The sequence below is a fragment of the Leopardus geoffroyi genome, chromosome E1 (genome assembly GCF_018350155.1).
Source record: "Leopardus geoffroyi isolate Oge1 chromosome E1, O.geoffroyi_Oge1_pat1.0, whole genome shotgun sequence".
NCBI classification, from domain to species: Eukaryota; Metazoa; Chordata; class Mammalia; order Carnivora; family Felidae; genus Leopardus; species Leopardus geoffroyi.
The window spans coordinates 16,384,610-16,410,374 of record NC_059330.1 but is presented as its reverse complement, the minus strand read 5'-3'; the positions used below and the strand labels follow the sequence as shown (position 1 = coordinate 16,410,374).

The window sequence follows — 25,765 nt, the reverse complement described above, 5'->3', positions numbered from 1 at the left end:
CCTTGTGCCTCAGTCTTTTTATCTTTGAAATGGGAATGATGATAGTACCTACCTCAGGATCGCTGTGAGGATTAAATGTGTCAACAAATGAAAAGGGCTAAGCACAGTGCCTTAAGCTCTGGCCCTGTGGACATATCCTGTCCTGGCTATGCTCTATCTCCCTCACTAGACTCTGACCTCCAGGGGGAGGAGAATCTCTTATTCAGCTTCCAGTCCTCCTGCACCCAGCAAAGCAGACCTTTCAGTAGAATGGGTGTTCCGTAAATATTTATCAAGCTGAATTTGTATGTATATGGATGTTTGTGCCAAATAATGTGACATTTACATATTCATGGTCTATGCTGTGCTTCAGTTACTTTTAAGTCTTTTCAAGAAAGTAGTTACCAAAGTCAACAAGGCTATCCAATAGCTCTGCCTTGTTTTTAAAAATCCAGGTCATTACTGCTCTGCTTCTGTGAACAGGAAGCCTTTTCACCTCAAGCTTTTCCTCAGTTTCCTCATTTGTGAGGCCAAGACTCTCCTTGTCGGGGAGGAGGAAAGGGACACCTGCCACAAGGTTCAAGACTTCTCTGGGACAGCTGGAGGTATCTAGCTGGAGGTTTCCTCTCCAGTGAGCAGTGACCAGGGTTAGGAGCTTTGAGTTTCACTTCTAACTTCTGGCATAGGGTACCTGATTAGAATAGAGGCTCCAGACCTGAAAGAGGCCTGGGGATTCCTGGAAGGGCGCTGACTCAAGTTGCATCACATTGTCTTGCACTCAGGCTTGTTTATTTACATTTCAAGTCTGCCACACTAGGTGAGGCTACCAGAGTGAGGTGGCAGGAAGAGGTTTCAAAGGAGAGTGAAAATAGTAGAAAAGGAAATATTTGATTAGAGGTTAACATGTCCCCTGGGGCTTCTTTGATTTGGATTATTGTAAAAGTGCATAGTGTAATGATTAAGCACTCCCCAGGGGGAAATGGTCTTTGTACAGAGTTGGGGCTTATGTTCCTGATGAGTCGCAGCTGCTGTGCATGATGTGGACTAAACCAAATGGGGCGTGGAGGAGAAAGAGGCATTCACAGGGCCGGTCACAGCGACTGTGCTAAACTCATCATCTTCACTTAAGCCTGCACTTTCTCCCGTCCTGTATCTCGGCGAACACCTGCCAGGTTGCTTAGGCTGTAACTTGGAATCAGCCTACAATCCTCTCTCTCTGTCCCCAGATCCTGTATACTTTCTCTCCTGAAGGTCTTTCAAATCCATTTCCTTCTCTCCACCTCTACTGGCACTGCCCTTGAAAGGTTAAGAGCTTCATCACGTCTTCTTGGATTATATCTTTCTTACAGGTTTCTCAGTCTCAGAGTCTTAGGCCTCCCACTCCATTCTCTGTGTTACTGTGAAGGCGATTTTTCCAAGTTAAAATCCATCTAGTTTAAAATCCATCAGTGGCTCACCATGGTCTTTTGGATTAAATGCTCCCCAGAGCCTAGCTTGTGAGGCTATTTGGGTCCTGGTCCTGCTTCTCTGGCCTGCATCCTGTCAGGTCACCTCCACACCTGTGAATGCCTTCAGATCAGTAATCTTGATCTGCATGCAGTCCTCAGAACATGCAGTATTTGCTCTCAAGCCTTGCAGCTTTCTGGGCTTGCTCCTCCTGCTGTCCAGAATTCCTCCTCTCCCTTCCAGCTTCTCTTCTCCTTTTCTCCTCCTCAGGTTGAATGAGATTTCCCTCACCTGAATATCTCTATTGTAGCACTATCACCAACTGTATCTGATCTCTATCTTACCAGCACCTAGCTCTGCCATACAGTAGTTACTCAATAAATATTTGACAAAGGAATGAATTAATTCTTCACTAGTCATATCAGTGTTCAATCATAGTTCAAGAAAGGGCCTTGAAATGCCTGGCTCTGAAAGAAGGAAATACAACACTTATTGCAATTATGTTGTTAGATGAGTAGAATTTCACACTTGATAAAAGAATTGTGAGGTTTTATGTTTCTTCAAGCTAAAGTGACTGAAGCTTATTTTAAAGACCAGTTTAAAAGGCCCTTTCTCTAAACGATAAAAACCGTATTATTTGCCAGTTTTGACAAAACCTTAAGGAGTTCAGGAATTATACTCACCAAGCGTTTCCAGAAATGTCATACCTGCTGCTATGAAAATGTCATTCTAAGGCCACGGTTAAACAAATAAGTTGTTCAGGAATAAGTGTGAGAGGTGAGAAAGTGAACTATGAAATGAAATCTGCCTACAGAGGGCTGAGACCAGTACACACAAGAATTAGTGGCAGCGAAATAGCCTGGAGTGACACCAAAAGACAAAATATACATTATACATTATTACACATTAACACAAAGAGAGCCTACTACCTAGCAGATTTCCACTAAACATAAAGGAGACACCTCCTGTCAACACAGAAACTAAAAACTGGAACGGACTGCTTTGTGAGGTGAGCTTCAAGTGTCCCACTGTCTTCAACAGCTTACAGGGCACCGGGCTCAAGCCAAGGCAGGGCGGCTCCGTTGGAAAGCGTGCTGGGTGGAAAGAGCTAAGGCGTCCTTCGGCTCTTAAAAGGTTGATTCTTTCGAACCTTTTGATTTTTTTTTTTTTTTTTTTTTTTGAGTCCTTTGATTCTTTGGAACCTTTTGATTCTTTCGATTCTCGGTTCTAAGCGTTAAAGCGCAGCGGGAGATAGCTGCAACAAAGATGGGAAAGGAACTAATAAGAGTACTCAGAGAAAAGCGGGTGAGAATTTAAGGGGTAAGCCATAAAAGAGAGATCGGACGAATAGAGGAAAAGCGGAGTAAACGCAGAAGAGGAAACGCGGAGGAGGGAAAGCGAGCGAGAGGAATCTTAGAGAAGGAAGAGAGCGACCAAACTCGTCCGGGACGAGAGGAAGGCACGCCCAGAGGGGGATCTGGGGCTTTAAGGAAAACCCCGCCCGCTGCGTGACGCCACAGAAGGCCCGTCCACGATTGGCTGCGGCCGGAGGGCGGGAGGGGGTTGCTAGGCGCGGAGGGGATCCGGCGGGCCCCCGCCTCCCGGAGCCCGGAGCTGCGGGAGCCGAGCCGGGGTTAGCGGCGCTGCTGGAAGATGGCGAGCGGCTGGGACGCGCGGCCGCCCTGGCGGCCGGGGCGCCTCCCGCTTCTGCTGTGCCTGCTCCTGCTGCTGCTGCGGAACCCGGCCCGGGCAGCGCACATCAAGAAGGCGGAGGCGACGACAACGACGACCAGCGCGGGCGCCGAGGCGGACGAGGGCCAGTTCGACCGCTACTACCACGAAGAGGAGCTGGGCTCGGCGCTGAGGGAGGCGGCGGCCGCGGGGCCCCCGGGCCTGGCGCGCCTCTTCAGCATCGGCAACTCGGTGGAGGGCCGGCCTCTGTGGGTGCTGCGCCTCACCGCCGGCCTGGGGCCGCCGCCTCCTGACGGCGAAGCGGGGCCCGACGCGGCGGGGCCGCTCCTGCCGGGCCGGCCGCAGGTGAAGCTGGTGGGCAATATGCACGGCGACGAGACCGTGTCGCGCCAGGTGCTGATCTACCTAGCCCGCGAGCTGGCGGCTGGCTACCGCCGCGGAGACCCGCGCATCGTCCGCCTGCTCAACACCACCGACGTGTACGTGCTGCCCAGCCTCAACCCCGACGGCTTTGAGCGCGCCCACGAGGGCGACTGCGGCCTCAGCGACAGTGGCCCTCCCGGGGCCAGCGGTCGCGACAACAGTCGCGGTCGTGACCTCAACCGCAGCTTTCCCGACCAGTTCAGCACCGGCGAGCCCCCTGCCCTGGATGAAGTGCCAGAGGTGCGCGCCCTCATGGACTGGATCCGCAGGAACAAGTGAGTGTCGTGAACCTTCTCCTCCCACCCCCATCCACGTGGGCCTCCACGGGCAGGGGCTGGGGCGGGCACTCAGTAGACACTCAAACAGTGCTTGCAGGCCTAAGGGACCGGGGTAGTGAAGGTGGAGAGCGACACGCCGTAACCTGGACAGGGCCCAGGCCGCTTAGCCTCTTATCCCGCTAATAGTCCAAGAAGCGCTGCCTAGAGGCTGTCATTTGTTCAACGCAAAGAGCTCTTTGGCTGGAAGAGAGACTCCTTTCTGACATTCTGGTCCGTGTTGTCACAAGACCATAGAATATGAGCAACAGAAGAGAACTTAAGGATAACTTAGGTCAGCTCACTCATTTTATAGATAAGCTGTCGCTATTGCTGTTGCTGCTGTGGGCACCCTGCTAAGTAAGCTCTTTCCCTGGGCTGCATGATCTCACTTTATGTTGGCCACAACCTCATGCAATAGACATCATTAAAATCCCTGTTTTGCATATAGAGGAAATTGAGGGTCAGATTGGTTAAGTAATTTCTATGGTGGGAAGTGTAGCCGGGACTTAGATTCTTTGACTCTTTGTCAGTGCTTTTAACAGCTATAGAGGGAGACTGTAGCCCAATAATGATAAATGGCACTCCCTGGGTCTTCTTGGTTATTTGACAGAAACTGGTCCTCTTCCAGTCTTTACCTCTGACTCAGCTAGGGAGCATATGGCTATGGCTGGAGAACTTGCACAGAGCTGGTATCTTCATCTGTGAGCTGCTTCATTTTAGACTCTCTGGAAGGTTTCTGATGCCCTTCGCACACTATTAGTGGGCCAGGGCTGAATGGCTAATTGTCACATTTAATACATACCATAAGTGTTATTAAGCACTATGTGGGATGTAAAAAATTAAAAGCATGAGGACCTCAAGAAAATAGTGTGTAACAAGAGAATATTATAAATACATATGAGGTGTGTTTATATACCCAGTTAAACTTTACAGGAATTGTTCCTACTGGCAAAATGTGTGTGGGCTGCAATAATAAGGATCCTCTGTGGAAGAGGCAGAACTTGAACTGCGTCTTGAGAGATGAGTAGGATTTTCAGCAAAAAGGAGGAGGGGAGGAATAAAAGAGAGAACCTACTCCAGATGGAATAATGTCTGGAGTGAGCATGTACTTCTTCCCTTTTCAAGCATCAGCTTTGCCAGCATATCCCCATTTTTGTGTCTTTCATAAGGCTTGTGAATAAACAGTTACTTGCCGTCTTGATTTGAAGATTTCTAAGTGACAGATACAATAAAGGTAATAATGAACAGAGAAGTTTCTCTGTGGGAATCCTCGCTTCTATAAGATTTCAATACGTATAGCAGACCTAGAAAATTCATAGGCATTATGACAATCCTACTTTTTTTTTTTTTTTTTATCTTCCACCTTTGACTTTACTCCTCCTTTTGAGCTCCCTTGTAGATATTTAACTTCACATATATTTTGGGAAGATTTTTTTTTTCTCTTAAAGATAACCATGTCATGATCTCTGAACATTTACCTAAGAAACATGACTTTAATATATATATCTTGTTGTCAGAAGCTGGGGTGGCTGAGGCTTTTCTGAGATGATATATCAAATGCGTTGTTTGCATTGCTTAAATGAAAACGCCCCGTCATGACCCTTGCAGATATGATATCAATTCCATGATGAGATTTTTCTCTTCAGTGTTAGTTCTGCGGTGGGTGACCAGAAATAAAAATGAGCTTTGCCTTGGTGCAAGTCACCTTGAGGTTATACCAAAAACTTTAAACTTTAAAATGTGGAGCCAGAAATTTGCTCCCTGGTTAACTTTTTCATATTACAGTATTTAACAATTATAAGTTGTGGTTTGGGCTGGTTAGTTCAATGATTGGAGCTTGTGACGATTTTGAGTTCATCTGTGTTTGTTGGTATTATGCAGAAAGTCATTTTGTTCTGTGGCTATGGACTATCCTGATCGTACCCAACCAGGTTTCAAACACATAACTCTCATCAGAAGGGAAAGTAGGTGACTACCTACATAGGGTGTACGTGAAAAGTACATCCATCCATCTTCAGCTTTCAAATATCAACTCAAAATGCATACTCTTTAATGATAAATTAATAATAAAGGACACAGATATGTGAATAAAATGAAAAACACAAGCACACACACAATTTGAGATGATGCTTACAGTTAGCTTTATGAATTGGAAAATTAAGAACTGAACACATTAGTCTGTATGGGAAAATTACCTTTTTCAGTGTATTTTCTGAAATCATTTGAGTAATTTTTTTAAAGTTTATTTATTTTGAGAGAGAGAGAGAGAGAGAGAGAGAGTGCTAGCACAGGGGGAGGGGCAGAGAGAAAGGGAAAGAGAATCCCAAGCTGGTTCTGTGCTGTCAGCACAGAGCAGAGCCTGATGCAGGGCTCCATCCCAGGAACTGTGCGATCATGACCTGAGCTGAAATCAAGAGTCAGATGCTCACCCGACTGAGCCACACAGGCGCCCCAAGTAACTTCTTGATATGCTACTCACCTAGCTATATTAGAAATAGATTTTTGTTGCTATTTTGGATATGTAAGAATTTAACCCTTATTTCCGTCTGCTTAAGAAAGTGAATTTTCTTTGTTTCACTTTATACTTCATCCAATAGGTATTTTTGTATTATTGGTAATTGACACATATACTTAGGAAAATATACAAGGTTTTAACCCCATTATTAAAATAAAGATTTTATAGTTTTCTTCACCCCCATTTTTGAAAGCACACTAGGCTTCTTTAATTAAATATACCTGCTTAGACTTATATAGGAGATTAGCATATAAATGATTATTTGGTATGTTTGTGAAAAGCATTATCTTATTGCTGGGGGTGGGTACAATTTACTTTTGAGGAGCTTGTATTATATGTACAGTTTCCTGAATCTTGAGAATTTAGTTTATCAGACTCAAGTCCTCTTAATTTTTAAAAGTTATAGGGTTATCCGGAAAGCATAACAGAGTTAACTTAGAGATTAACTTTTAAATATCTATAGATTCTTGTTTATAATATTTATATTTAGCAGCTACTTTAAATCTTATGTAAGAAATAATATATGATACTAAAGTCAAGTATGAAAAACACTTAAATGATTTGAATGGAGCCATAAAATACCTTTCAAATAAATTGGATTGACATGCAAAGTTGGTTTGATAAAGACTAAAAGCGGTAAATTTCTAGCTACTGTAATAGGTATCACTTTGTCTTGAAATCCTTATAAGAGTAGCATTCATACTTTTAGGACTACATAAGTAAAATAAGGAAGATCTAATAAGTGAATTTTATCGCTCAAGTAGATTGCAAGTATTTTGTTCTACAAGTATTTGGTCAGGCCTTTTTTTTTTTTAACGTTTATTTATTTTTGAGACAGAGAGAGACAGAGCATGAACGGGGGAGGGTCAGAGAGAGAGGGAGACACAGAATCTGAAACAGGTTCCAGGCTCTGAGCTGTCAGCACAGAGCCCGACTCGGGGCTCAAACTCACGGACCGCGAGATCGTGACCTGAGCCAAAGTCGGCCGCTCAACCAACTGAGCCACCCAGGCGCCCCATGGTTAGGCCATTTTAATATTTCTGAAAAGCATTGCAAAAAAAATGCCAAACAGTGAAAACTGCATTTAATAGAGAATCTTGGACTTTAAATTTTTTTTAATGTTTATTTATTTTTGAGAGAGAGAGAGAGAGAGAGAGTCAGAGCACAAGCAGGGGAGGGACAGAGAGAGAGGGAGACACAGAATCTGAAGCAGGCTTCAGGCTCTGAGCTGTCAGCACAGAGCCCAATGCAGGGCTTGAACTCACAAACTGTGAGATCATGACCTGAGCCGAAGTTAGACACCCAACTGACTGAACCACCCAGGTGCCCCAAGAATCTTGGACTTTAAAGTTTTAATTGAAAAATATAAAATTAAAACAACATGCTTCACTTATTTCGAATATGCAGTTATCCATTTTATTTTACTAGAATATGAATGCCATGAGGGCATTTTTATGTTTGTTCACTGATTTATTCCCTAGGGCCTAGAACGTTTGGCACATAGTTGACACTTAAAATTTGTTGCTGAATGGATTGCCTGAACTAGGCTAGGCTTCTTGTAACTCTCCCAAAATCAGAGGGGGAGAGAAAAGCACTTAAATTATTTAAGGCATACGTTTCAGAAAGTAAATTGATAATACCTTAGCAGTGGGTGCCAGATGGGTAGAATGGAATTAGAATGTTAGAATATATACTTAGGTTTTGTTTCTGTATCATTCTGTCACCCAAGGGCTAGCATTGGTAGTGGGGAATAAAATGAAAGCCTGAAGGCAGTGATTCCCTAGTCACTAGGATGTTAGATAGCTCCAAAGGAATGAACATTTGTTGAGCAGAGGATATAAAGCTATTGTGCTGGAAGGTGTTGTACGTGTGTTAATTCTTATAACAATCCTGGGAAGCAGGTAGCATTAATCCCCATTTTACAGATGAGAGAGAAACTGGGGTTCAACGAGTTTAGAGGCAGTAACTTCTGATCATATTTTGTTGCTGGTTAGTGACAAGTCTGGGAGACTGAATGTTCTCCCCCATATTTGCCTGGCTCCAGAGCTTGTGCTATTGCTGCTACTCCAAATGGCATCCTCTGGTGTCTGGAAGATTGCTAATAATAATTATATTAGTTTTTAACTAGTCTCTTTTCATAGTCTATTCTAGTATTTAATCACTGTTTTCATTGGCTAAGTTCTGTCTTCTGATGACCAGATTCTGTGTTACCAGTAATTTTCACTTTTTGATATTCTCTGGGATGGTATTGATGATACTTAAAATAGCCTTTCAAATTAGACATATGATAGATCTGATTTTCTTTGAAGCAATGAAATGTTATATATAGAACTTCTGTAGGTCAGTTCATTTCAGCCACAAAAAGGCAGAAGCAAGAAAATCCAGTTTAGAGGGCCAAGAGGAGAGTGTTTAATCTGTACTCACAGTAATAGTTTAAACTGTTACATGAGAGACAGATGTATAAATAGGACTTGAGCATGTTTTTGCCTCTAGCTTTCACCATAAAAGGAGTTCTTCAGTATTTCAGTATCTATAAATTTCACCAAATTATAAATTGGTTCGCTTAGAAGTAGAAACATAAAAAAAAAAAATGTTTCTTTTATGGGAGCAGCCCTGTCTGCATGTCAGTTTATTTTTTAGTGGGCCAATCAGAAACATTGGGCTTAGAGCTGCTTCTATGGTGACGCAATGGAGGACTAATCTTTTATGTGCTATATTGTTTTTCTCTGAAAGCAGCTCACTGTATCAGGTTCTCCCCACCCCCAGTCTTCTCAACTGTGGCTTCTCTTTTGAAAATGTGAATTTAGTATTCAGTATATTGTGAAACTGGAGTGAGGCAAAACACATCCTGTTTTAAATTAGACTTCCTACCTGAAACATTTTTGGATAGTAAATATAAAAAATCATGAAAGTTACTAATGTAACTCATGTATTCAACAAGTATTTATTTATACAAGCCATGTTTTCTATAATGTTAACATGTTACAAAATACAAGTCTTAGGTTGAACTACATGAAATTGCCACTTTTGTAGCTCAAAAAGTGACTGAATACTTGGAAGTTCATATTGTTCAATCTAACTCCAAATTTGAATTCCCTGAATAAGATGTCTTCTGAAACGTTAATTTATACTGTGATTCAGCTAATTTTTTAATGGTGGGAAAATTCTTTAAAGTTGATTGAGGTTAAGTTGAATTACAAAAACCATTGGACTGAAATTTGTTAAATTGATGATGCTTTCTTTCATTTTCTTTTTTGGTTGTTCTGCTTGTAATAGCTGATAGAGTTGTCTTCTGGGTCTCTAAGAGAGATACCTGAGTTCATTTATGAAAAATGTAGAATTTTTAAATACATGGCATTTTCTGTGCCTTTTTTTTGGTGATACATGATTTGGTTGTTTTCAAAGGTTTGTGCTTTCTGGAAATCTGCATGGTGGCTCTGTGGTAGCAAGCTATCCTTTTGATGATTCTCCAGAACATAAGGCCACTGGAATCTATAGCAAAACCTCAGATGATGAAGTCTTTAAATACTTGGCAAAAGCCTACGCATCAAATCATCCCATAATGAAAACTGGTGCACCTCATTGTCCAGGAGATGAAGACGAAACTTTCAAAGATGGGATCACAAACGGCGCACACTGGTATGACGTGGAAGGTATGGAAAGGCCTGAATTTGCTATCTTTTCCCCCTTGTTCATTTAGCTTTCTTCCTTCCTCTTTCTTTTCTTTTGTTTTTAAATTAAGTAAGCTCTATGCCCAACATGGGGCTTGAACTCATGACCCCTTGAGATCAAGAGTGGCATGCTGTACCAACGGAGCCAGCCAGGTACCCCTCATTTAGCTTTCTTATGTATACTCTGAGTGGAAAAGAGGAAAATTTGAAGAATTCTAATTTTTAAAAATCTCGTTTTTCTATTTTGAAATTTTTAATCCCCAGTAACATTGAAACACTGCAATGAAAGCCTGTATATCCTTCATTTAAATTCCCCATCTGTTATCTTACCCTAAATGCTCCACCTCTCCCGTCCTTTCCTCCCACACATTCTCTTTTGCCAAACCATCCAAAAATAGGTGGCAGATTCCTTAATACTTCACCTGTAAGTACCTCAGCATGTATTTTCCAAGCACAGAAACAGTATTGTGTACAACCATATTATCATTACTGTAACTGAGAGATCAATAGTAATTCAGGGGGCGCCTGGGTAGCTCAGTTGGTTGAGTGTCTGACTTCGGCTCAGGTCATGATCTCATGGTTTGTGGGTTTGAGCCCCACATCAGGCTCTGCGCTGACAACTCAGAGCCTGGAGCCTGCGTCAGATTCTGTTTCTCTCGCTCTTTGCCCTTCCCCCACTCACACTCTCTCAAAAATAAACATTAAAAACTTTTTTTTTTTAAAGACAGTAATTCAGTACTACCATCTTATATTCTGTCCATAAGTCAAATTTCCTTTATTATTCCCCACATATCCTATATAGCTCCTTTGCTTCCAGATCAGATCAGATCCAGTCAAGGTTCAAGCATTGCATTTGGCTCTTGTGTTTTTATAGTTTCCCCAATTTAGAACTGTTATATCCATACTCTCTTTTCTTAATGTTGGTGAATCCTTTGAAGAGTTCAGGCTTTTCAGGTTCTTGTACTATAGAACATCCCATATTGTAGATCTAGTCAAATTTTCCAGCAAGACTATTATATAGATCATATCACATCAGGATGCATATATGTATGTGTGTATATATATATATATATATATATATATATATATACATATATATACATATATATACATATATATATAAATGTATATATATATAAATCGTAGAATGTTATATATATAACATAAAATTTGTTAGTTAAACCATATTTAAGTATAGAATTAAGTGGCATTAATTACATTCACAGTGTTGCACAACCATGTCCCCACTGCCTACTTACAAAACTTTTTCATCACCCCAAACAAACTTGGTAACTATTAAGTCATAATTCTCCATTGCCTTCTAATCTCCTATCTCTGTGAATTTGCCTATTCTAGATATTTCATATAACTGGAATCATATAATGTTGTCCTGCATCTGGCTTATTTCATTTAATATGATGATTTCGGGGCGCCTGGGTGGCGCAGTCGGTTAGGCGTCCGACTTCAGCCAGGTCACGATCTTGCAGTCCGTGGGTTCGAGCCCCGCGTCGGGCTCTGGGCTGATGGCTTAGAGCCTGGAGCCTGTTTCCGATTCTGTGTCTCCCTCTCTCTCTGCCCCTCCCCCGTTCATGCTGTGTCTCTCTCTGTCCCAAAAATAAATAAACATTGAAAAAAAAAATTAAAAAAAAAAAATGATGATTTCAAGGTTCATCCATTTTGTAGCATGTATCAAAACTTCATTCTTTTTTTATGACGGAGAAATACTCCATTGTATGTATATACCCCATTTCATTTATCTATTCATCTATTTTTTCAAGTTTATTTGTTTATTTTGAGAGAGAGGAAGAGAGCGTGAGCAGGGCAGGGGCAGAGAGAGAATCCCAAGCAGACTTTGTGCTGTCAGCGTGGAGCCTGACGTGGGGCTCAATCTCATGAACAGTGAGATCATGACCTGAGCCAAAACCAAGAGTTGGACCCCTAACCAACTGAGCCACCCAGGTGCCCCTCCATTCATCTATTGATGGACACTGGATTGTTTTCACCTTTTAGCTATTGTGAATAATGCTGCTGTGGATGCTGGTGTACAAGTATCTGTTTAAGTCCTTGTTTTCAAATCTTTTGGATGTGTACTCAAGAATGGAATTGTTGGGTCATATAGTAATTTTCTGTTTAGCTTTAAGGAACCACCAAATTGTTTACCACAGTGGCTGTACCATTTTACATTCCCACCAGTAATATACAAGGGTTCTTATTTTCCATGGGATATTATTTTTAAAAGAGTTGTTAAAGTAAGCTTGTTTATCTTCTTTTTAAATGTTATGTAAACAGCTATTGTGCTTTTTAAACTTTTTGTGTCCTTTGAATAATAACTTTTTTGTTTTTATAAACTCTTAGATTAATTAAGACTAAACAGAAGGAAGAAGTTAAGGAAATGTCATGTGTAAAAACTTTTTCTCCTCTTAGAATCTGCACATGGTAAAATGCCTTGTTAGCTCTTCCTTACTTTTTTATTGGCCATTAGTCACATTATAAAGTGTCTTATGATATTTCTTTTAATGTGCCTTTATTTAAAACTTTGTATTATTCTTTGACTTTTTATGTCAAGCAGTGTTTACCCAAATTGGGTCCTAAGTTTGAGGACTTGATACTTTCTAGAGTGTTTTGATTCCCCTACAGTTTCTACCAATGTTTCTTGTGTGTAACAAACATCCATAAAGAGGTTTAAAATAATTAGAAGCCATTTCTGCCCGTAACAACTACAGGTGATTTGAAAAATATTTAAATTTTTTTATAGATAAGGGACGTAGTTTGATGTTTAAGCCCGTTTCAATCTTCAGCAAACATATTTAATAAAGCCTGTTCAGGAACTGGGGGTATTAAGATGTAGTCCAGTTGCTTCATTAATTTGAGATATTATTTAAAATAATGTGCTAAAAATAATTTACTTTTCTTTTTTGGAGAAAATCATAAATGATTAGAAAATAATTTCTAGTTGATGATTGAGGATGGTAAATCTGTGTTATACTATTAAAAAAACAAGGGTGCTGCCTTCACAGTAAGTAAGATTATTTGGAGAAACCAGATATGAGATTTTCCTGATTCTTCAAACATCTGAAGAAGCTAAACTTTGCTGCTGCCATTATTATTGTTTTTATGAATATCAACTTTCCTCCTTCTCTAGCTGGATGGTCAGACATATTTTCTATTATTTCTACAACAACTAGCATATCTTTCTTCCTACTCCAGTAATACTGAGCAGTTTTGGGAGTTTCAACAGGGCAGATTAATTTTGTTTATCTTCCACAGGACTGCAGTGAGTAAGATGTTGTGAAACCTTGTGACTAGGCATATATTCAGACCCGGATGTCCTGGAGTAATTTTACCGATGCCTTATGATGTGTTTAGAAATTCTAGCCCAAGGAGGTATATGCTTTTACGGCTAAAAGTGAATATATTGATCTATTCCAATCCTTTTGCTTTATAGGAAATCAAGACCCCAGAGAGGAAATAACTTGTACAATATCATTTATTCTTTTAGCAAATATTTACTGAGTCTCTGCCACATCCCATATACTGTATTAGGTGATGGGAGCAAAACAGGAACAATTTCTGCTCTCAAGATCAGGCAGTGTATTAGAAGTATGAGGTATGGGGTCATCTGGCCCCACCACCTTCACCTTGGTTGCGGGGCTTGACTGAGCAGGTCTAGCTGACTAAGGGGGTGGGCCTTGCTTCTCAACATGTCTCTTAAACCTGCAGGATCCCTCTAGGGAATGACTCTCCTAATAAGGCCTCTGAATGAATAGTCATGCTCTGCTGCTAAAGCCTTGTTATTGTGAGAGCCTAAGCTGAACTTATTCATGGAACAGGCTTACTTTTTTTTTTTTTTTTTTTAACCACAGTGTGCTGATTTGTATACCTTTTGTCTACCATTCTCATTTTCTTTCTAAACAGTTAAGAAGACATACAAATCATCTGATGGTTTAATATGTTTATTCCAAAGCAAACTGATGAAACTGAATTGTAGTTCTAGGTCAACTTCTAAGACTTGACTTCTTTCAACTTATAAAATTTTTAAGAGGGCATGTAACCCCAGACCACCTATAATTGAAATTATATGATCAAAAGCCACCCTTTGATGTAGCTTTTAGAAATTTACTTGGGCAGAATGCTGTTACATTTCATTTTCTTGCCGATAGAAGAACTCTAGAAGGCAGAGTAGTATAGTGGCTAAGGGTAGAGCTTTGGAATCCTGATGCCTTGAGTTTGAATTCCAGCTCTACTATTGACTAGCCACATACGAGTGTGTGTGTGTGTGTGTGAGAGAGAGAGAGAGAGAGAGAAGAAGAGAGATCTTGGACAAGTTAAGTAATTTCTCTAAGCCTCATTTCCCGCATATATAAAATGAGGATAAATACTATCTACCTCATAGTATTATGAGGCCCAAGTGAGAATGTACGTAAAACACTGAGGCTAGCAGCTGGCACAATGGCTAACTTCTGTCTGGTAGAACTTAAACTTCATGAGGGCAGGACTTGATTTTTTCAGTTTTCTATTTCTAGCTCATAGAACTATGCCTGGTCTATAGAAGGGAAAAAATAAGCCTTTTTTGAATTTTGAATAAGTGAATTCTCAGCACCTGAAAAATGAGTACACAGTTATTTAAAATCTTAGATGATCTTTAGATGAGATAATCTTACAAAAATTTATAAAACTGTTCCTCTTAGTTTCGTTCCCACTCTGAGAAAATAAGCTTGTCTTACTGGTAGATCCGAGAGCTGTATTTTTCAGACTTTTTTTTTTTTTTTTTTTTTTTTATTGTGACCTACAATGTAAAATACCTTTCAGTCATTTAAATACATTCCATATATGTATAAAATTGAAACATTTCATGAAACAATAGTTAACTTTGTGGCATATTCTGGTATTGTTGTTTTCCAGTCTCTACCAGCTCATTAAACAAAAAATGCTTATCTGAACCTACTTCTATATTTCACAGTCCACAAATGGGTCATGGCCTATAGTTTAAAAATGCATTGTTTTTGGTCACTCTATGGTAAAGTTGATTTATTTTCAAATTCTAAGTAGGAACAAAACACTTTATAAATTGCATGTGGTAACTTACTATTTAGACTTTTTATTTTGCCCTGTCTTGTTTATATGTCAGCCATTTCCAGTGAGGACTAAGCCATACATGTTTCTCTGAAATGACTTACTTTTAGATTGTTTTCTGTGTTATTTGAATGAGTGCTGAGATAGGAAATTGGTCAGAAATATTGTCAGGCCTGTGTGTGTTCGTGTGAGTCTATGCATTCTATGATTAATTAAGCCAGCTGCCAGAGGCTTTATACTTACGTCTTTTTGAACCACTATTAACTTGGGACTGAGTCTTTTCAAACTGATAATTATGAATTTTTTTCTCCTCTGGAAGAAGAAAATGTTGTGTGGATTTATCAAACTTTTTTCTTTCTCCTTTTATACTTTATTTCAGACTTTTTTCCCCTTCTCCTTTTATGGGCAGAGAGTTATGAAATGTGACCAGATAGCATATAACGTAAGAAATTCAGTTTTTTTGTGAGTATAAACATCTTTGATCATGTAGACAAGTATTCTTTGCATAAAGGGGAGGTCAGACTGAGCAGCACTGATATACTCTAAATATTGAGGTATATTTGGCTTGAAGTAGATTGCTGGTGGAAAGGGAAAAACATGGGAAAAACAATTACCAAATTGTTTTGAACAGCATGAAAGTTATATTTGCTCCAAAAATGAACTGAAAAGCTTATTCTTGAGGAGCATTTTCTGTGTCATTAAACAGGGCATTATGGTAAAAATGTGGAGAGAAGGGAACCCTGGTGTACTGTTGGTGGGAATGTAAATTGGTACAGCCACTGTAGAAAACAGTATGGAGGTTCTTCAAAAAGTTAAAAATAGAAATACCATATAATCCGATAATTCCATTATTGGGTATTTACCCAAAGAAAATAAAAACACTAATTTGGAAAGATACATGCATCCCTATGTTTATTGCAGTGGTATTTACAATAGCCAAGAGATGGAAGCAACCTAAGTGTCCATCAATAGACAAATGGATAAGAAAGATGTGGGGTTTGTGTGTGTGTATGTGTATACATATATGTATGTGTATGTATATACACAATGGAATATTACACAGCCATTAGAAAAGGATGCATTTGTGCCATTTGAGACAACATGGGTGGACCTAGAGGGTATTACGCTCAGGGAAATAAGGCAGACTGAGAAAGACAAATACCATGTGATTTCACTCATAAGTAGAATCTAAACAAACAAATGAATGAATAACTAAACAAATAGCTGAATCAAATCTATAAATACAGAGAACAAACTGATGGTTATCACAGGTGAGGAGGGTGAGACTTGAGCAAAGTGGGTGAAGTGAATGGGCAATACAGGCTTCCAGTTATAGAATGAAAAAGTCATAGGAATAAAACGCACAGCATAAGGAATACAGTCAATGATGTCATAATGGAGATGTATCGGGATAGATGGTAGCTGCACTTGTGGTGAGCACAGCATAATGTATAAACTTGCCAAATCACTGCGTTGTACACATGAAACTAATGTAACATTTTGTGTCAACTATACTCAAATAAATACACAAAAAGCAAAACAAAAATGAAAACCCAGGGCATTATGAGTTAATCATTTGACACCAGAAAATCAGAATCTTTTTGAAACAAAAAAAGAATCAAATAGACAGTGTAAAACTGAAAAAAATGCAATATCTGACATTAAGAATAGACAAATTCGTAAATACAGTAGATTTTAAACATGTTTCTCTCCGTATTTGTTGGGTCACAAAGACAAAAATACCAGTAAGGACACAGTGGATTTAAATAACATAAATAAATCAACCTGACCTAATGAACATGTACAGAATACTGTCCTCATATCTAATTTTCATGCAGAGTCTTTACTAATCTGAAGTGTAGAGGATAGGTAATTTACCACTAGTTACACTTATGGAAGATGTGTCTGGTTCTATTAGCGCTCCTATTACTTTGTTTTTAAAATTATGTATTACAAGCAAAGTAGCAAACCTACAAAAACCTAAAGCGTTCTTATACCTTTGCTTATTTCACATTTTAATATCAAATCTAAACTTATGTTATGACACTACAAATCCCAGAGTCTGACCCAAGCCTACATTTCTGGTCTTCTCTCCTACTTCACACCTGTACTCCTTGTCCTTTCCCTAAAATATGAACTTTTGGCTATTTTCTGGATTGCTTTTCTCCAGTTCCCTTGTAAGTTCCCTGAAACCTCCAGTGTAGTAACCGTCACTCTTGCCTTCCCAGGGTTTTTTTGTTAATACCATCAATATAATGTTTATCCATTTATGTTGTTAATAGGTTTTTGCGTCTTCTGCTAGAGTGTGAATTATTTGATAATAAGGACAGTGTGGTACCATTTATTTGGAGTTATCTTTATACAAAATGTATTGGCACAGAAAGAGTGCTAGAGGAAGAGAGACTAGGGAGGTTTTTACAGTTTTTTGGAGCAAGGTCTTTCTGGGAGATAAGGGCTCTAGCTAGAGGGATTCTGTGGGAGTGAAAAGGGAGGATGAATATAAGAAACTACAAAAAAAAATTACAGGATTGACCATCAGTTAGACGGTAGAACAGAGTGTCCAGAAGAAGGACTCAAAGATATAACTTGGAGGTTTTGAGCCTGGAAAAATAAGAATGATAATGAAAATGGGAAAACTAATTGGAGGAGTGGAGTGTGTGTGTGTGTGTGTGTGTGTGTGTGTGTGTTCTCTCTAGGTAGGGAGAGGAGTGTAGATTGGGGATGGTACTTGATGTTACAAGTACCCAACGGGCAGTTGGGAAATAGGCTCTGGAGCTTGGGAGAGAAATCAAGATGATAAAGAGATTTAGGACCTTTGAGATGTTGAAAGCATATGTGGTATATATGATTTTTGAAAATTGAATTGATACTGTTTCCTGGCATAATTTAATTGCTTAGAGCTGGAGCCAGAAATTCAACTAGAATATATATATGTGTGTGTGTGTGTGTGTATATATATATATATATATATATATATATATATATATATATATAATAGAATGCATATATAAATGAGCAGATGGGTGGGTTTTGTTTTCTTGTTTTGTTTTGTTTTGTTTTGTTTTTACCTCCAAAGTGAATGTACTTCTGGTTTTGCACTGAGATGTTTTCTTTAAGTAATGCTGGAAGTTCAGATATTAATTCTCAGTCCACCGTTCATGCTTTAAGAATACTATTGATTGTCAAATGTGCATTAGTAAATGTGCTTTTGGTCTTACCTGATCTTGTACACTAAGGAGTCGATTGGACCTCTTCCTTCCTTTTTTTCTCATTCTCTTTTAATCTGAGTGCTGCCTGATTTAAAAGGAAAGCAAAAAGGTAAAACTGTTCTCAAACAGAATATTTGCTTCTACCTGAGTCAGGGGTTTGCTTTAGAAAATTGAAATATAGCCTGATATAAAATCTGACCTTTAGGAGCTGTGCAGTTGTGTATTTTGCAATGTGGCAATAGACTTACGTGAAGGTTGAGAATCAAACATTAATCACTACTTCAGGATTTGGTCCCTAAATCTTCAGGTCTGATGTTTAGAAATTAGATGTGCTTTTTCTTCTTTTTTCTAATTAAATCAGGCGGTAGAGGATGGGAAAATACCTTTAAAAAAGAAGGAAAATGCAGTTCAAAAGTTGTGTGGGAGATCCTGTTGACCAACTTAAACAAAACTGAAAACAGATGCAGGACTGTGTAATTTAGTTTAACTTTGTAGAACCATATCATTAGCAAATATATATTCAGTGGGAGTGGTGAAGGAAATAGATTTTCATAAGATAAAGTTGCTGAGAATACAAAGACTAAGTTCAGTTAAGATTTGGTCAAAGTGAGGGAAATTGTTTTCAAGAGCAACCTCTGTTTTTTCCACTCATTTGACTCAGATGTTCCACTTAAAATTTTTTAGGAGCCCTGTGCTCATTAGCTTTTAAAAATATCTCAGGGAGTGCAAGATTATCACTTAATAAGTCACTATCTATAAAGAAATTATTCACAGATGTCAAAGTTGTGAGAACTTCTCACTATCCTTTGAAGTAGTTTTATTAAAGAAATAACAGTAAGCTCCAAATTTAAAAATAGAGTAGAAATTGCCTATCTCTGTTCCTACACTCTAAAATGCTCGTCCTAATAAAAAAATACATTGCAGTTGTTTTCTGTGAATGATTTATAGGGTTCTTGTATGATACAGTTTGATAGTTTGTAGTTTGGCCTACTAAGGCAAGTTAAAAAAAAAAATCTTGGTATGTTTAAGTCTTAACACTGAAGCATTGATTGTATTTTTTCTATTGACTTTCTGCTTATGACGTAAGAGTGAGTCATTCATGAGTGTCCCATTTTTGAATGAAGAGTTGAATGTCTTTAAGTACCTCTCCTCCCCCAACAGAACTAGATCTCTCTGTAGTGAGAACAGTAATAGGGACTGGTTCCTTGGTAAAGATGAATTGAGTGTCTTAAATCATATGAAAGTTTGTTGTTAGACAAATGAAGGAGGTTAATGAGTATGAGTTGATCGTTCTATCAGAACACTTAGCTACCTGTTAACAATAAGTAGTGATCACAATTTGTATTACTGGACATATTCCTAATGGTTACACTTTTAGGCTTATTTTTTGATACAAGTAAAGGAATGAGAGCATTATAGGGTTTATGGTTCATTGCATTCAGTTTTTTCTGAGCATAGAAAGCTCTGGATTAGTAAGTAAGGATTTTTTTTTTTTTTTTAAGTTTTCAAAACTTTATTTAATCTCTGTACCCAACACTGGTCTTGAACTCATGACTCCAAGATCAAGAGGTACACACTCTTCTGACTAAGCCAGCCAGATGCCTGGGTAGGTAGGTTTAAAAGCAAACTTTATGCCTTTTTTCTTTCTTTGCCATTTCTCCTTATGAGTAGAGGAAGTCATCTAAATCAGTGGTTTTCAAACTGAGGTATGTGTGGGGAGAAGGAAGAGACCTGTTTGTTTTGATAACTTTAAAGGAAATAAATTTTCCAGTCCTTCCATACCTACTCTTTCCTAGAAAAATTGAAAGAGATGCTTGCTGTGGGGGTTCAATCACATATCCTCTTCTCCCTCTTGATTGAACATAGGCATACTTTTCTACCCATGTGAAGCACACTGTGGTATGTTTTGGGTTTTGTTTTGTTTTGTTTTTTAATGTTTATCTATACCTGAGAAAGAGACAGTGCCTGAGCTGGGATGGGGCAAAGAGAGACAGAGACAGAATCCAAAGCAGGTTCCAGGCTCTGAGCTGTCAGCACAGAGCCTAAGGCAGGGCTCAAACTCATTAGCTGTGAGATCATGACCTGAGCCAAAGTCTGTCACTCCACCAACTGAGCCACCCAGGCACCCCACACTACGGTATGTTGACTCAGTTTTACAAACTTCTAGGGCACCAAAACAAAAGTGACTTTTGGTGATTACTTTAATGGTATTATAAAAGCATCAATCCAGGGATGCCTGGGTGGCTCAGTCGGTTGAGCGTCCAACTTCAGCTCAGGTCATGATCATGCTGCTTGTGGTTTGAGCCCCTGTGGGGCTCTGTGCTAACAACTTGGAGTCTGGAGCCTGCTTTGGGTTCTGTGTCTCCCTGTCTCTCTCTCCCACCCCTGCTCACGCTCTGTCTCTCAAAAATAAACATACATACATATGTACGTACGTACATACATACATACATACATAAATAAATAAAGCATCACTCCAAACTTCTTATTAAAAGATATTTTAAGGGGCCCCTGGGTGGCTTAGTCAGTTAAGTGTGTGACTTCTGCTCAAGTCGTGATCTCACGGTTTGTGAGTCTGAGCCCTGCATCCAGTTCTGTGCTGACAGTTCAGAGCCTGGAGCCTGCTTCAGATTCTGTGTCTCCCTCTCTCTCTGAGCCACCCCTGCTCACACTGTATCTCTCTCTCTCTCAAAAATAAATAAACATTAAAAAACTTTAATAAGAAATTTTTTGAAAGATTTTTTTAGTAATTATTACGTGTTCCATTTATTGTTTATCAAAATTTATAATTTTGCCTTTCTGATGAGTTTTATGCCAGTAGTTATTGTAGTAATTGAATCTAGAAGACAAAAATTAATACTTAGGACATTTAAGTCATTGAAAATTAAGGAGGGGCGCCTGGGTGGCTCAGTTGGTTGAGCATCCAACTTCGGCTCAGGTCATGATTATGCGGCTCTTGGGTTCAAGCCCCATGTCGGGTTCTGTGCTGGCAGCTCAGAGCCTGGAGCCTGCTTCAGATTCTGTGTCTTCCTCTCTCTCTGCCCCTAACCTGCTCAAGCTCTGTCTGTCTCTCTCTCAAAAATAAATAAACATTAAAAAAAAATGTTAAGGAAAATTTAAATACACATACATACATATTTATAGACTGAAGTGTTATAGGATGATCAGTGAAAGACTTTGAACCATGCAAGTATATCACGCTCAAATAATCTATGGATGAAGTGGAATGGAAATAAAAGCTCAAATAGAAAAAGGGAAAATGTAAAATTCCCAATGTTAAAGAAATGTTCACACAATTTTTTTTTTTAATTTTTTTTGACGTTTTATTTATTTTTGAGACAGGGAGAGACAGAGCATGAACAGAGGAGGGTCAGAGAGAGGGAGACACAGAGTCTGAAACAGGCTCCAGGCTCTGAGCTGTCAGCACAGAGCCTGATGCGGGGCTCGAACTCACAGACCGTGAGATCATGACCTGAGCCGAAGTCGGCCGCTTAACCGAATGAGCCACCCAGGTGCCCCTCACACAATTTTTTAAAAGGGATTCCAGGAATTAAATCTATATTTTTATTTATTTGGATACAGTGTAAAAGTTTTATTTAAAAATATAAAAATTTAGGGGCACCTGGGTAGCTCAGTCGATTAAGTATCTGACTTCAGCTCAGGTCACGATCTCGCAGTTTGTGAGTTTGAGCCCCACATCGGGCTCTGTGCTGTCAGCACAGAGCCTGGAGCCTGCTTTGGATTCTGTGTCTCCCTCTCTCTCTGCCTTTCCCGTGCTCATACTGTCTCTCTCTCTCTCTCTCTCTCTCTCTCTCTCTCTCAAAAATAAATAAGCATTAAAAAATACTTTAAAAAATATAAAAATATATGCTATCCAGGAAATTACATTGTTTGCAACTATTTGAAGTTACGATGAAAACTTTTATTTTTTAAAAATTTTTTTAAATGTTTATTTTTAAGAGGTGGAGGAGGGGCAGAGAGAGGGAGACACAGAAACCGAAGCAGGCTCCAGGCTCTGAGCTGTCAGCACAGAGCCCCATGCAGAGCTGGAACTCATGAACTGTGAGATCATGACCTGAACTGAAGTTGGATGCTTAACCAACTGAGCCACCCAATGCGCCCCAAGATGAAAACTTTTAGATATCAACTTAAAAATATGTGAAGTGTGGGGTACCTGGGTGACTCAAATGGTTGAACAGCTGACTTTGGCACAGGTCATGATCTCATGGTTCATGGGTTCAAGCCCTGCATCAGGCTCTGCGCTGACAGTGTCCTCTCTGTGCCCTCCCCCCACTTGCGCTTTCTCTCTCTCTCGAAATTAAAAATAAACTTTAAAAAATGTTTTAAAAATATGTGAAGTGTTGTATGATTTTTCCAAATTATTTTGTTTTGAATAAACAAGTTTGAAGGGTTTAGATAGCCCCGAGAGACGAATGGATAATAGAGGCTTGCTTATTTATGACTGTTAATAAGTTGGACAAATAACAGATCCTTTATACTATTAGTATGGTGCTTTATTGCTTTGAGGCATGCCAATAATGAATGTTCTACTCCCCAAATTAAAATTTTTTTTGACTGGATAAAGATATTGTTCTGAAGTCTGATATTTAATCCTTTAGTCTATGTTGAGCCACATGACATCCACTTAAAAAAAAAAAAAAAAAGCACATGTATTACTGAATCTGGAAGTAGCTGCAGCTGTCAGTAACATCAGGCTTATCTCCAGATGAATGGCTGTTCTCTATTACAGGGAACTCTAGCTTCGTATAGGTAGGTTTTTGTTGAGGAAAAGATCAAGAGGACAGGATCTGAACCAGCTACTCAGTAAAGATTACTCATTATATAGAGTCTTTGACATTTAGTGTTGGAAAAATAAATGTTAAGTTTAACACAGAAAACAAATAATGCTTATTTGTGGCATCTTGCAAAAAAATTAAGTTATTCATAATTCAGTTGATATCTTAATTTGCTTCCAGTTTTTTGATGATTAAAAAAATTTTTTTAATGTTTATTTATATTTGAGAGAGAGAGAGAATGTGAGCACAAGTGGGGGAGGAGCAGAGAGAGCCAGAGACAGAATCTGATGCAGGCTCCAGGTTCTGAGCTGTCAGCACAGAGCCCAACACGGGGCTGAAACTCACTAGCCGTGAGATCATGCCCTGAGCCAAAGTTGGACACTTAGTCGACTGAGCCACCCGGTCACCCTTAAAGAAATAATTTCTAAACTGAACTTTGAAATTGGTGAATAAAAACTTTCTGATATTCTAAAGATGGGAGAGATTCATCTGTTTTTTTTTTTTGTCTTGCAAGTAAAAGTTACTTTGCTACTATTCACATTGGAGGGCTCCTATGAGTTTAGAAATAGGTAGAGTCAGTAGATATCACAACTCATAAGTTGTTTTCTGAGAATAGTTTATTATAGACTCAAAGAAAATGTGCTTTTATAAGATTTCATCAAGAAAAGGATATTCTGTATATAGCTTTCTATTACTGATCTATGTAATTCCATCTTGTCAAAGAATACACCTGGTATGATTTCAGTTCTTTTACATTTGTTAAGTTTGTTTTACAACCCAGGATATTGTCTGTCTTGATGAATGTTCCATTTCTACTTGAAAAGAGTGTTTATGCTGCTGTTGTTGGGTGGAATATGCTATAAATATCATTTAGATTTTGTTGGTGATGGAGTTGAATTGTAATGTTGTCTTGGTCAAGTGACCCTTTTATCATTATGTGATATCCCTCTTTATCCCTGGCACTTTTTCTTGTTCTAAAGTCTACTTTATCTGATATTAATAAAGCCCTTCCATTTTCCCATCTGATTTGTGTTTGCATAGTATATCTTTTTCCATTCTTTTACTTTTAACTTGCTTATACCATTATATTTAAAGTGAGTTTCTTATGGACAGCATGTTAATTGGCTCTTGTTTAATCATTTGACAATTTGCCTTTTAGCTAGTGTGTTTATACCATTTACATTGGATATAATTGTTGATATGTTTGGATTTAAGCCTAGTTTTAAAATTATTTTTCTGTTTATCCCTTTTTTATTTTTTAATTCTACTGCTTCCTCTTTCCTGCCTTCTGTGGGATTCTTTGAGTGTTTAGTATTTTATCTATTGTGTGGTTTTTGTTTTGTTTTTTTACTATAGCTCCTTTGTATTGTTTGTTTTGGTAGTTGCTCTAGGATTACAATTTACAGCTTAACTTTTCACAGTTCTACCTAGGATTGGTATTTTGCCACTTCAGGAGGAATGCATAGATCTTACCACCGCATCTTTACCCTCCCCCACTTTATATTGTAGTTGTCGTATGTATTATGTGTATATACATTGAAAACGCCACCAGACAATGTTATGATTTTTTTCTTTCAAATGTTGTACATAAAGAACTTAAGAGAAAAAAATAGTTTATTATATTTACCCAGATATTTACCATTTGTGTTGTTCTTTCATTCTGGAAATCCCAAGTTTCTCTCTGGTATCATTTCTTTTTAGCCTGAAGAACTTTCTTTAACGTTTCTTTTTTTTTTTTTTTTCTTTTATTTAAATGCTTATTTATTTTTGAGAGAGAGAGAGAGAGAAAGATACAGAGTGTGAACAGGGAGGGGCAGAGAGAGAGGGAGACACAGAATCCGAAGCAGGCTCCAGGCTCTGAGCTGTTGGCACAGAACCTGATGCCCGGCTTGAAGTCACAAACTGTGAGATCATGACCTGAGCCAAGGTCGGAGGCTTAACCGACTGAACCACCCAGGCCCCCATGCATTTTCCTGGTTCTCTGAATGTCAAATAATGTTGGGGTATAGGCTCGACGTTTTGGATCTTACATTATGAAATCTGAACCTTGTTTAAATTTTATTTTAAAAAATGATGATTTCTTTGTTTGTTTTAGCAGTGAGTGACCCAGTTGCATTCAGTTGTACGTTTTGACTTGCCTCCTGTGGGCTGTGATTGAATGTCAATTTTCAAAGCCTTTGTGGTTCTGTTCAGATCTATTCTGCGTACTTACCTCCCATGGACCAGTGTGGGACCAGGGAAGTGGTCTGTTTTGTAATTCAGTTCTCAGTGCCTTTGGTGTGCTTTTTAGGGGCATGCCCACTCATGTGCTGTTCAGGATTGAGCCCAGGGATTCATAGACAACTTTATGGGATCCCTTTCTTAAGGTCCCTCCTCTATACAGTACTACCAACAGCCCCTAGTTTCTAAGGTCTCCCAGTATAGATGATAAATAAAGACATGAAAGGATATGCAATATCATTCATTGTCAGGGAAATTACAAATTAAAACCACAATGAGATCCCACAGCACACCTACTAGAATACTTAAAGCGAAAAAGTCTGACCAGTTGCTTGAGCAGTTTGTTAGGTGAGAATGAAGAACAACTGGAACATTCATGCATTGCTGGTAGGAATGTGAAATGGTCAGCCACTTTGGAAAACAG

The 25,765-nt window shown here is 39.0% G+C and overlaps 1 protein-coding gene across 3 annotated transcripts in view; it reads left to right on the top strand.

Annotated features, from left to right (window-relative positions):
• Positions 1-2,587: 2,587 nt before the first annotated feature.
• The window catches only part of CPD (carboxypeptidase D), an 81,969-nt gene continuing 58,791 nt past the window's right edge, over positions 2,588-25,765 (top strand). For all 3 annotated transcript variants that reach the window (XR_006714784.1, XM_045487773.1, XM_045487774.1), the window contains exons 1-2: positions 2,588-3,815; positions 9,778-10,025. Coding sequence is in view for 2 of the 3 variants with exons in the window: in XM_045487773.1 (XP_045343729.1) it covers positions 3,079-3,815; positions 9,778-10,025 (985 nt within the window). In the remaining variant the exon portion in view is untranslated. The remainder of the gene's footprint in view (positions 3,816-9,777; positions 10,026-25,765) is intronic.